Here is a 12,330-nt window from a genome sequence, read left to right as displayed (position 1 = left end):
AGGGCAACAAAAATGATGAGGGGAGTGGAACACATGACTTATGAGGAGAGGCTGAGGGAACTGGGAACTGGGAAGAGAAGAATGAGGGGGGATTTGATAGCTGCTTTCAACTACCTGAAAGGGGGTTCCAAAGAGGATGGATCTAGACTGTTCTCAGTGGTAGCTGATGACAGAACAAGGAGTAATGGTCTCAAGTTGCAGTGGGGGAGATTTAGGTGGGATATTAGGAAATACTTTTTCACGAGGAGGGTGGTGAAACACTGGAATGTGTTACCTAGGGAGGTGGTGGAATCTCCTTCCTTAGATATTTTTAAGGTCAGGCTTGACAAAGCCCTGGCTGGGATGATTTAGTTGGGGATTGGTCCTGCTTTGAGCAGGGGGTTGGACTAGATGACCTCCTGAGGTCCCTTCCAACCCTGATATTCTATGATTCTATGATTTGGTGAAAATGCACAATACTCAGAACCAGAGAAAATATACAGTCTTGGAAAATATGGCTTCTGTTGATAAAATCTCCAACTCCCTCAGAAGTAGATTTGAATTCTTGTTCAGGTCACTCGCAATCTGAATTGGAGCTAACATGTACTCTACTGTTGAGATGTCCAGTTGTCACCTCTAAAACTAATATTTAATATATTAGTACAAAACAGATGGAGAAAACACCCAGGCTTACCATTAATTAGTGTAACACCTGAAGGTGGGAGAAAACATTTTTGTGCCCAGCAGTTAGCAAACCAAATGAAGTGAGCAAACTATAAATTAATTCCTACAAGACTTCTGTTGGCTATTAACTTATGTTGCTTAAAATTACTTAGTTTCTCTCCCCACAGAAAATAAATTCCAACATATGAGACTTGTTCTTTACCAAACTATTATTGATCACACTGCAGCTTGGATTAAGAAAAAATCAGGATAAAAAATCAGCTGTTTTTTATAGAGAAACCCACATAGAGAAGGGCTGCAATACAATAACATCGGCCTTTAAACCTGTTAGCATCAATGGCCACACCTTGTGCTACTGTTAATAGTAGAATATCTGCTGAGAAATCCTGGCTAACATTCGTGTTAGCAAACTGTGACAGTCTGGGGTTCAGCCCAGGCAATAAGGGATTCAAGAGCATCTGTCTTGTAACCCTGGAGTCTTATGACTGTACATTCGTGGTCCAGAGCTCTAACCCAAACAGCCTGCCAGCAGCCCACAAGTCTCAAATTCACCCCACAATCATCCTAATGCAAGGACCAGTCCCTCTCTCTCTGGACCCTCACAGAGTAAGTGTGAGGTTCATTGTCTTTACAGAGACAGTAAAACATTCCAACCTGTTAGCTTTCTAGAAGTGCACACTTTATTGAATTTACACAGCACTGATGATTTATAATGAAAGTTTATTAACCAAAGAGCAAGGATTAAATTATACCAAGTAAAAGAGATATGGTAGACATGGTTACAAGCAAATGATCATGAAAACATGCAACTAGAAGTTTAAATCTAGCAAGACACCGTCTTTGTTCAAGGCTGTTTCTCTCCCCCCCCCATTCTCCTTGCCAGTTTTTTACTGTCCAGTCTGGCTAGGTCCCATCTGAGAGACCAAATCACTTGGTGTCAAGGTTCCTCCCCCACTCTGAACGCTAGGGTACAGATGTGGGGAACTGCATGAAAACCTCCTAAACTTATCTTTACCAGCTTAGGTCAAAAAATTCCCCAAGGTACAAAATATTCCACCCTTTGTCCTTGGATTGGCCGCTACCACCACCAAACAAATACTGGTTACTGGGGAAGAGCTGTTTGGAAACGTCTTTCCCCCCAAATACTTCCCAAAACCTTGCACCCCACTTCCTGGACAAGGTTTGGTAAAAAGCCTCACCAATTTGCTTAGGTGACTACAGACCCAGACCCTTGGATCTTAAGAACAATGAACAATCCTCCCAACACTTGCACCTCCCCCTTTCCTGGGAAATGTTGGATAAAAAGCCTCACCAATTTGCATAGGTGACCACAGACCCAAACCCTTGGATCTGAGAACAATGAAAAAGCATTCAGTTTTCTTACAAGAAGATTTTTAATAGAAATAGGAGTAAATAGAAGTAAAGAAATCCCCTCTGTAAAATCAGGATAGTAGATACCTTACAGGGTAATTAGATTCAAAACATAGAGAATCCGTCTAGGCAAAACCTTAAGTTACAAAAAAGATACACAGACAGAAATAGTTATTCTATTCAGCACAATTCTTTTCTCAGCCATTTAAAGAAATCATAATCTAACACGTACCTAGCTAGATTACTTACTAAAAGTTCTAAGACTCTATTCCTGGTCTATCCCCGGCAAAGGCAGCATAAAGACAGACCCACAGACCCTTTGATTCTCTCCCTCCTCCCAGCTTTTGAAAGTATCTTGTCTCCTCATTGGTCATTTTGGTCAGGTGCCAGCAAGGTTACCTTTAGCTTCTTACCCCTTTACAAGTGAGAGGAGTTTTCCTCTGACCAGGAGGGATTTTAAAGGGGTTTACCCTTCCCTTTATATTTATGACACTTGGTTTCTTTTTCTCCTACAGTTAAAGATAAAGCTGGAGTCTCACTCTATTCCTTATATTCCCAAAGGGATATCTGTGTCTTACAAGTCATGAAGGCCTCCTGGGGATTCAGTCTCCTGTCTCTCTCTGGGGTGCAGGAGCCATGTGAATTCTCTGTCTCTTGAGTTAACGATCAGGAAAACTGTGAGGGATTAGGTCACAGAAACCCCCTTGGGGCTACCACCTGATGTGCTGAGACTACCTCTAAGCCCATTTACCCTGGCACCTTGGGACTTCAGTGCCCTGCCTGGTTGTGCCAGACACGTTAGCCTGCTACACACACAGACCCAAGTCTCAACCACATCCCCAAAAAGCTGCAGGTTTAACTGAAAACAGCTTAAGAAGTGCTCCTTTCTCCAACACCCAGATACCCACTTCCCAATGGGATCAAAACCCCAAATAAATCCATTTTACTCTGTATAAAGCTTATACAGGGTAAACTCACAAACTGTTCACCCTCTATAACACTGACAGAGAGATATGCACAGCTGTTTGCTTCCCCAGATATTAATATTTGCTCTGGGTTAATTAATAAGTAAAAGTGATTTTATTTAATATAAAAAAGTAGGATTTAAGTGGTTCCAAGTAATAACAGACAGAACAAAGTAAGTTACCAAGCAAAATAAAACAAAACATGCAAGTCTAAGCCTAATACAATAGGAAACTAAATGCGGGTAAATCTCACTCTCAGAGATGTTCCAATAAGCTTATTTTACTGACTAGACTTCCTCCTAGTCTGGGTCCAGCAATCCCTTTCAGGCATCCCTTTGGTGGAGAGGCTATCTTTTGAGCCAGCTTAAGACAAAATGGAGGGGTTTCCAGGGGCTTGTATAGTTTTTCTCTTGTGGGTGGAAACCTCTCTCCTCTCCTGTGTAAAATCCCCTCCACAAGATGGAGTTTTGTGGTCACCTGGGCAAGTCACATGTCTATGAATGATTCAGCTTTTTTCAGGCCGACGCCATTGTTTACATGTTAGTTTGAATGTTCCCAGGAAAGCTCAGATGTGGATTGGTGTCTCTCAAGGTCCATTGTTAGCTGAGTACTCCCAATTACTTGAATAACCCTTTCACACTATGTTGACCAAATATACCTTATGCGCTTCCTACCGCAAACACTTTAAATACAAGAGTCGAGCCAATGCTCATAACTTCAGATATAAAAATGATACATGCATATGAATAGGATGACTACATGCAGTAGAACATAACCTTTGCTGACACCACCTCAAGATTTCTTGTTTATCCATTTCACCAGCCATGACAGGGGATTTGATAGAAGTGATGATAATTAGTACAAATTAAAAAGTGAATAAATCCCAAACCATTCCCATTTACAGAGCTGAATCCTATCTGCATGTATTTTTAAATAATTTCTTTTGAGTAATTTACCTTGTAGACCAATGAAAAAGAAACTGAATGCAATGAACAAGACAAACAAAGAGCACCCTGCAGTAAGCCTATTTATTTATTATATTCACATTTTTAAAGTATCAAACATCACAGTATCTAGGCACCAAATATCAACTTAGACACCGAAGTAGCATTTTCTCAACCCACAGTTCCATTTTATCATCCCTCTGATTAAAAGTAGCCATTGGGGGTTAGTGAGAAGGCATGGGCTATACACTGTCACCAGTATGTTGTTGACACACAGCTTTCTGTCTCCGCCTCATCAGTATCTGCCCAAACAATCAATTGCATTACTTGGTGTACGGGTGAACTTGGTACATGGATTAGGGCTAAATGGCTGAGATTCCAAACCAGATAAGATATATGTGATGTTGGTTGCTTGGACGAAGCAAGCAGAAGAGATTTCAGGGATAATATCTGAACCTCAATGGGTTATGTGAATTCACAACTGGGCACACTTCTAGTTTCCACCTTAATATTAGGTAGTAGCAATAGCCAACTGGTAGATCAGCATTCTCCCCATCCTAACTACAAAGGCTGCAAGTTGGGCATATTTACTTCCATGAGTAAAGCGGTCAAAACCTGCTGTTCTGCTGTGCTATCAGCTCTTGGTTTTTTTGTGCCTTACATTTTCTATAGAAATGAATAACACTCCCTATTTGTGAAAAAGTATACGTGAATCTGAGTCTCACTACTGTACGTATTCCAAATCAGCATATGGTGAGAAAAAGTTAAGTGGTTTTTTTTCTTTCTTTGCTGTTTGCTTTAATTGTGTTATGTTAAAATGTTGTAAACATGAAATTTTATGTCTAGATTTTAATGGAAGGTCTGAGCTGGATTATTAACATGCTAACTTTAGAAACAGCCACTATAATTTGAAAGGCAATAGGTATAGATTGGGGTCTTTTATTTATATCTGTGCATCATAATACAGACCTACTCCTCCTGAGTGTAAGTTGACCCTAAGGCTAATATTCTTAAAGAGTTCTTACACATTAGCTAGATTGAGGACCTTTGCATTTATATTTTACAGGCTGGTCTGGCTTCAAGAATTCTTTGAAACAAAATTATGAAGAAAAGAAAGTTTCCGTATGAGCTGGTGCAAAGGGAATGGAAATTAGAGAGTCAAATTTCTATTTTGTGGCAAATTTCAACATTTTTAAAATGGTTTTTGTTCCAAACAAAGTGGTCAGTGTTACATACTAACCCTTGTCTATTCATCTTACTACAGATAGGCAAGTTCTAAAATATGTCTATCATGTTTTAGTGGAATACAAAAATCTACAATTTTTCATAAAGTAGAATTTCTGCAGTTTTAAAGATAGATATACTGGTATACCATATTTTAAAATATTTTCTCCTGTGAAACCAGTTATGCATATTATTATTATATTCCATATACCTAGCCTTATTTCCTACATTTTTGTTACACTAATCCTATACTAGCAAAGCTGCTGTTTCAGAAACACAAGATATGGCACAATGTTCCATAAAATTGTCTCACTGTCAATGTCTCATATATTTGTCTCACAAGACAAACACCATAACATTGTCCTGTCAAAAATAGCTAATATTGTAAAAGATTTCCCCCCAAAACATAACTGAACATAACGAGAAGAGCTGTAATATCTGAATGCGTATACATTTTATTTATATTTATTACTATACGAATATAATGAAATATCTACAATATGGTGAAGGTCATCCAAGCAATACATTATTAAGATCTTTTTCACAATCAACTCCACAATACCTTTTGGTTAGCACAATGATGTGAATGTCCAGATGGCCAGGTAAACAGACAAAAAACACTCAGAAAGATACTGGCTGTTAAACACCATCCTGTTATTGGTCACAATTAATTTTGTTTTGTTTTTCAAGATTTGCACAGAATTACCCTGTCATGTGAAGAATGCTGTAAATATAAAACACCCACCTTTGCTACGTCTATGTAGTAACCTCTATATTTGCATGTGTTTGTAGGACATCTATGACATCTTTGTTGTCTATAAACTTTTAGCCATGAAGTCCTGCGATATTTTCTAAACCAGGAATGAGTCTCTAATACAAAACTCAGAAGTTGCATCAACTGACTGATTAGAAAGTTATTCTGCTTTACTTGCCCTTCTTTGATAAGGCAAGAAAAGAAAAAAATGTTTTATCCTGTTAATAATGCTTACATTATGGGTTGAATTCAGGACTTACAAACACACGCTTTAGGGTACAGATGTTTTCTCTTCTGCGATCTTTGCAGGAGCTTCCCACCTGCTGGGTTTAATTTATATGATGATTTAAAAAACAAAACAAAACAGCCCAGGTCTTTCATCAAGGCACTGCACTGCACCAGTTTTCATGAAAAAGTGTAAAATATTTTCTCAGGCAAGATATTTCAGCCACCTTGCAATATCTAACCTCTACCTCTGGCTGTAAATTGATACTGCACATGCACATATCTCATTAAGAGATAAGCCAGGTAAAACTGTTAAACCCTGGTCAAATTACACAAAGGGATAGATAGCATGTAGATTTTTGTTTTATTTTTCAGTTTGAATGAAAACATTATTCTTATTTATGTGTTAAATTTTAAAATACATAAAGAGCCTGTACCATTGAAGGGCAAATCACCTGCCTCTCCACTTAACTTAAAGGGAAGTTACTCATCTTTGGCATTATTCATCATTATTAATAATTTTTGTTATTGTAGCACTTGGAAGTCTCAAACAAAATGAAGGCCCAACTGTTCTAGATGTTGTTCAAACACATAATAAGAGACTGTAACCTCTTTGAGGAGGATCTATCTAAATACACAAGACAAAAGGCATGAGAAGAACCAGAAGCACAAAGAGATACATAGACTTGCTCCAGGTCTCACACAGCAGGTCATTGGCACAGCTGCAATAGAACTCAGGTCCCTGCAGTCCCAGTACAGGTCCTAACCACTAAAATACACTGCCTTCCTCATCGTGTCTCAGAATCAGGCCCCTATTTAGTCAAGCCAAGGGCAGAACATTTGTCTCTAGTTATAAGCATATTCACCAAAAATCACTGATATTCTAAGGCAGAGGTGGGCAAACTATGGCTCGCGGGCCACATCCAGCCCACAGGACCATCCTGCCCAGTCCCTGAGCTCCTGGCCCAGGAGGCTAGTCCCCAGCCCCTCCCCGCTGTTCCCCATCCCCCGTAACCAAGCCGCCGTTCACTCGGCGGGGCTGTACGCTCATGCAGGGCAGCGCGGCAGCGTGTCTGGCTCTGGCCAGGTGGCACGGCGGCCAGACATGCTGCTCTGACCAGCATGGTAAGGGGCCGGGGCCAGGGGGTTGGATAAGGGGTAGGGAGTCCCAGGAGGCAGTCAGGGGACAGGGAGCAGTTGGATGGGGTGGAGGTTCTGGGGGTGGTGGTCAGGGGAGGGGGAATGGGGGGGGGTTGGATGGGGCAGAGGTTTGGGGGGGCAGTCAGGGGATGGGGAGCGGGGGGGTTTGAGAGGGGGTGGGGTCTTGGGGGGCAGTTAGGGGAGGGAGTCCCGGGAGGCAGTGGTCAGGGGACAAGGAGCAGGGGGCGGTTGGATGGGGTAGAGGTTTGGGGCGGTCAGGAGATGGGGAACAGGAGGTGGTTGGATAGGGCAGAGGTTCTGGGTAGGGCAGTCAGGGGAGGGGGAGCGGGGCGGGGGGGTTAGATGGGGGTGGGGTCCCGGGGGGCAGTTAGGGGCAGGGGTCCTGGGAGGGGGCAGTCAGGGGACAAGGAGCAGGATGGAGTTGGATGGGTCGCGAGTCCTGACGGGGGTAGTCAGGGGGCGGGAAGTGGGAGGGAGCAAATAGGGGGCAGAGGCCAGGCTGTTTGGGGAGGCACAGCCTTCCCTACCCAGCTCTCCATACAGTTTTGCACCCCGATGTAGCCCTCAGGCCAAAAAGTTTGCCCACCCCTGTTCTAAGGATTTTAATTTTAGACTTGAAACTCATACATCAGTTTTATGCAGATTTAATCAGACACCCTGAAACTAGCTTCCAGAATACATAGGAACATAAGAATGGACATACTGGGTCTGATCAGTGGTTCATCTAGCTCAGTATCTTGTCTTCTGACAGTAGCCCATGCAGAGGCTTCAAAGGGAATGAACAGAACAGGGAAATTATGTGGTGATCCATCCCCTGTCATCCACTCCCAGCTTCTGGCAGTCAGAGGTTTAGGGATAGCCAGAGTATGGGGTTGCATCCCTGACTATCTTGGCTAGTAGCCATGGATGTACCTATCCTCCATGAACTCATCTAATTATTTTTTTGAACCCAGTTATGCTTTTGGCATTCACAACATTCCCCTGGCAACAAGTTCCACAGGTTGACTGCATTGTGGGAAGGAGTACTTCCTTATGTTTATTTTAAACAATGCTCTCAAGTTGCAGTGGGAGAGGTCTAGGTTGGATATTAGGAAAAACTATTTCACTAGAAGGGTTGTGAAGCACTGGAATGGGTTACCTAGGGAGGTGATGGAATCTCCATCCTTAGAGGTTTTTAAGGCCTGGCTTGACAAAGCCCTGGCTGGGATGATTTAGTTGGGGTTGGTCCTGCTTTGAGCAAGGGGTTGGACTAGATGACCTCCTGAGGTCTCTTCCAAACCTAATCTTCTATTATTCTAAACCTGCTGCCTCTTAATTTCATTGGATGACCATTGGTTCTTGTGTTATCTAAAGGAGTAAATAATACTTCCTTATTCACTTTCTCCACACCATGTTTTTACAGACTTCTATCATATCCCCCCATCAATCATCTCTTTTCTAAGATGAACAGACCCTATCTTTTTAACTCTCCTCATATGAAAGTTGTTCTATGCCCCTAATCATTTTTATTGCCCTTCTCTGGGGGGATGGATAGCTCAGTGGTTTGAGCATTGGCCTGCTAAACCCAGGGTTGTGAGTTCAATCCTTGAGGGGGCCACTCGGGATCTGGGGCAAAAACTGGGGATTGGTCCTGCTTTGAGCAGGGGGTTGGACTAGATGACCTCCTGAAGTCCCTTCCAACCCTGGTATTCTATGATTCTGTACTTTTTCCAGTTCTAATATAACTTTTCTTAAATGGGGTGACCAGAACGGCACACAGTGTTCAAGATGTGGGTGTACCATGGGTTTACATAGTGGTTTTATAATATTTTCTGTCTTATTATCTATCAATGGTTCCTAACATTCTGTTAGCATTTTGACTGTCAGTGCACACTGAGCAGATGTTTTCAGAGAACTATCCACAATGACTCCAAGATCTCTTTCTTGAGTGGTAACAGCTAATTTAGACCCCATCATTTTGTATGTATAGTCAGGCTTATATTTTCCAGTGTGCATTACTTTGCATTTATCAACATTGAACTTCATCTGCGACTTTGTTGCAAAGTCACCCAGTTTTGTGAAATCCCTTTTAACTCTTTTCAGTCAGCCCTGGACTTAACTATATTGAGTAATTTTGTATTATCTGAAAACTTTGCCACCTCACAGTTTGCCCCTTTTTCTAGATCATCTATGAATATGTTGAACAGCTCTGGTTCCAGTACAGATCTCTGGGGAGATCCTGCTGTTTACCGCTCTCCTTTCTAAAAACTGACCATTTATTTCTACCCTTTGTTTCCTATCTTTTAACCAGTTACGTGTTCCACGACTGCCTACTTTGCTTAAGAGCCTTTGGTGAGGGACATTGTCAAAGGCTTTCTGAAGGTCCAAGTATACTATATCCACTGGATTACCCTTCTCCACATGTTTGTTGACATCCTCAAAGAATTCTGATACATTGGTGAGGCATGATTTCCCTTTACAAAAGCCATGTTGACTCTTCCCCAACATATCGTGTGCTTCTATGTATGTGAAAATACTTTTCTTTACTATAGTTTCTACCAGTTTGCCTGGTCCTGAAGTTAGGCTCATCAGCTTGCAATTGTCAGGATCATCCCTGGAGCTTTTTTTAAAGATAGGCATTACATTAGCCCTCCCTCCAGTCATCTGGAACACAGGTTAATTTAAGCAATCAGTTACATACCACAGTTAATAGTTCTGCAATCTAATATTTGAGTTCCTTCAGAACTCTTGGGTGAATATCATTTGGGCCTCCTCATACTCTATCTTATTAGGAAAAGGAGATGCAAGAAAAGCTCTCTGCAGAACACACTATGAAACGGATCCAGATGCCAGACACTCTTTAGGTACTTATAAGTTACATTGTACAGTGTTTTATTCAAATTCCATTGCCAAATTGACTGATGCATGGTGATTCTGGAAGTAATTTTCACCGTTAGTTTATCAAAAAATAACTAAAAAAAATTGTATTGCAAATCTCAGGAGTTCCTCTATAGTTGGTGACAGTTGATAAATTGAAATGAAGGGAAAACAACCAATGCAAATGATAAGCATGAATTCTGATCAATGTGAGGGAAACTAATGAACATGTCATTTCATTTTTAAAGCTACTTGCCTTGTAAACTGTAGATTTCTCCAACGCTGTTCTGTCGGGTGATGTGATGCCAGTATGCGCTACGGGGAAGTGAGATTGACTTGGATAATGTCATTGGTTCACTCAGACTGGTCTGGAGCTAAAAGACAAAGCAAACATAAGTGGCAAATCATTCACCAACCCATTTGACATGTACATTTCAGTGTTTAAAACTAGAAAAGAGCCATCATTAGAATGTACATTTTACTGAATCATCACAGTTTGTATGTTATGATTTACCTTCTGTGAAGAGCATCAATACTAGAAATGGGTTGCTAGTATTCAGGGGAAAAAAATCATAGGTATTCCTAAATAATGGGGTTTACTAGATCATTTTTCCCTGCTTCTGCCCCTACTTTCCTACAGCTGTTCATGTGGTCATGTTTGTAATGTTTTGGTCTAATGTCAGTTGTTGCAGTTAGTGTGCAAGTGATTGGGTGGTGTTGGTGGCCTGTGATATATAGGATGTCAGACTAGATGATCTGGTGGTCCCTTCTGGCCTTAAACACTATGATTCTATGCGTTTGTCATTTTCCTTCCTAAGTATCATACTTAATGCAACCACTTTTGTGTTTATTGGCTGAGCTAAGATGTAAGTATCAGAAGTACCTTCTTCTGGAGGCAGTAGTTCAGAGAAAGAGCTACAGTTGTTTTGTTAGTGAGTGCCAATATACACCGCTGTGTAGTAGTCATTTTGATTCCAGATGTCTCTATTTGAAACGACTTTAGCAATTCCTTTCTTGGGGATTGTAATCAAAACTGATCAAATTTATTTTAGCTAATCCCTTTTCCTCCCAGACATCTAATTTATTTCCCTATAAGATCATTCTAACTTAAAGATTCCAGTCAAAAACTTGAGAACTTAAAATTAATAAAAGTTTATAAAGTCTTACCTGGAAATTAACATAGCAGTAAGTGATCTGACAATTACTCTTTGTTTGTACAGTTGCCTAGCACAAGGCAGCCCTGATCCTGACTAGGCAGCAAGGCACTAGTGTGATAAGTGATAAATAATAACAACAAAAGCCTTAAAAATGCAGCCTATTATGCAATAGGAAATTTGTTACCCACCCACCTAGAAACAAAATTCTAGTCTGAAAGCAACATTCCAAATTCGTTATTGATTCATGCCAAGTGCTACCCAATTCCAATCAATGGAATCAGCTTTGAATCTGGCCCATTCTCCCAGAGATGCACCCAGGGTTTTAACTAAAAGTGACTTTCTAAAGACACACAGAGGTAAGTAATGGACAAGTTGAGTCACAGATCAGATAAATATTACACAAGTTCATTGAAACCTCAAGATTAAAAAATGCCCCTAAAACAAAAAAGGCAAGAACCACTATTATACCCAAAAGCACAGTTCTGAGAGCAACAGCAGGGCATCTTTTTCTCAGGATCTGTAATTTAATAAGTAAAACATCTTCTGATATTAAGCATTAAGCAGGAAGATGTGTCACCAGTATTCATATTACTATAGTATGAACTGAACTAGATATCCTTTCAGATGGTTAATACCAAAGAGAATGCAATTCATATTTTATGGAAATATCACACTCAAGGAAAGAGCACTTTAAAACACATCACCAGTTTTTCATTTAAGGCCTATGCTTAAAATATAAACATGGATCTTTAATTGGTGACAGTAATGCCAATTAATGGCATTAATGAGTCTATAAAGCTAATCTCATTAATTGGCATGCTCTCATTAACCACAGTCCTGACTTCCCCTCATCTTTTTATTTTAAAGAGAACCTTCTGGCCTAATATAAGAGCTAGTCAATGATAGAGTGGATATTTTTAGACACTCATTTTTGCACAATATTATTGCAATGATAAAACAGACTGGGAGAAGCTATTAACCGATAGATAAATGGTTACTTTTGAGAAACT

The 12,330-nt window shown here is 40.6% G+C and overlaps 1 protein-coding gene across 2 annotated transcripts in view; it reads right to left on the bottom strand.

Moving 5' to 3' along the window:
- The window catches only part of DOK6 (docking protein 6), a 429,579-nt gene that overhangs the window by 68,814 nt on the left and 348,435 nt on the right, over positions 1-12,330 (bottom strand). For both annotated transcript variants that reach the window (XM_077809077.1, XM_077809078.1), the window contains exon 7: positions 10,420-10,537. In XM_077809077.1, coding sequence (XP_077665203.1) covers positions 10,420-10,537 — 118 coding nt within the window. The remainder of the gene's footprint in view (positions 1-10,419; positions 10,538-12,330) is intronic.

Source organism: Eretmochelys imbricata, chromosome 2 (genome assembly GCF_965152235.1).
Source record: "Eretmochelys imbricata isolate rEreImb1 chromosome 2, rEreImb1.hap1, whole genome shotgun sequence".
NCBI lineage: Eukaryota > Metazoa > Chordata > Testudines > Cheloniidae > Eretmochelys > Eretmochelys imbricata.
This window is presented reverse-complemented; position numbering and strand designations above follow the sequence as displayed.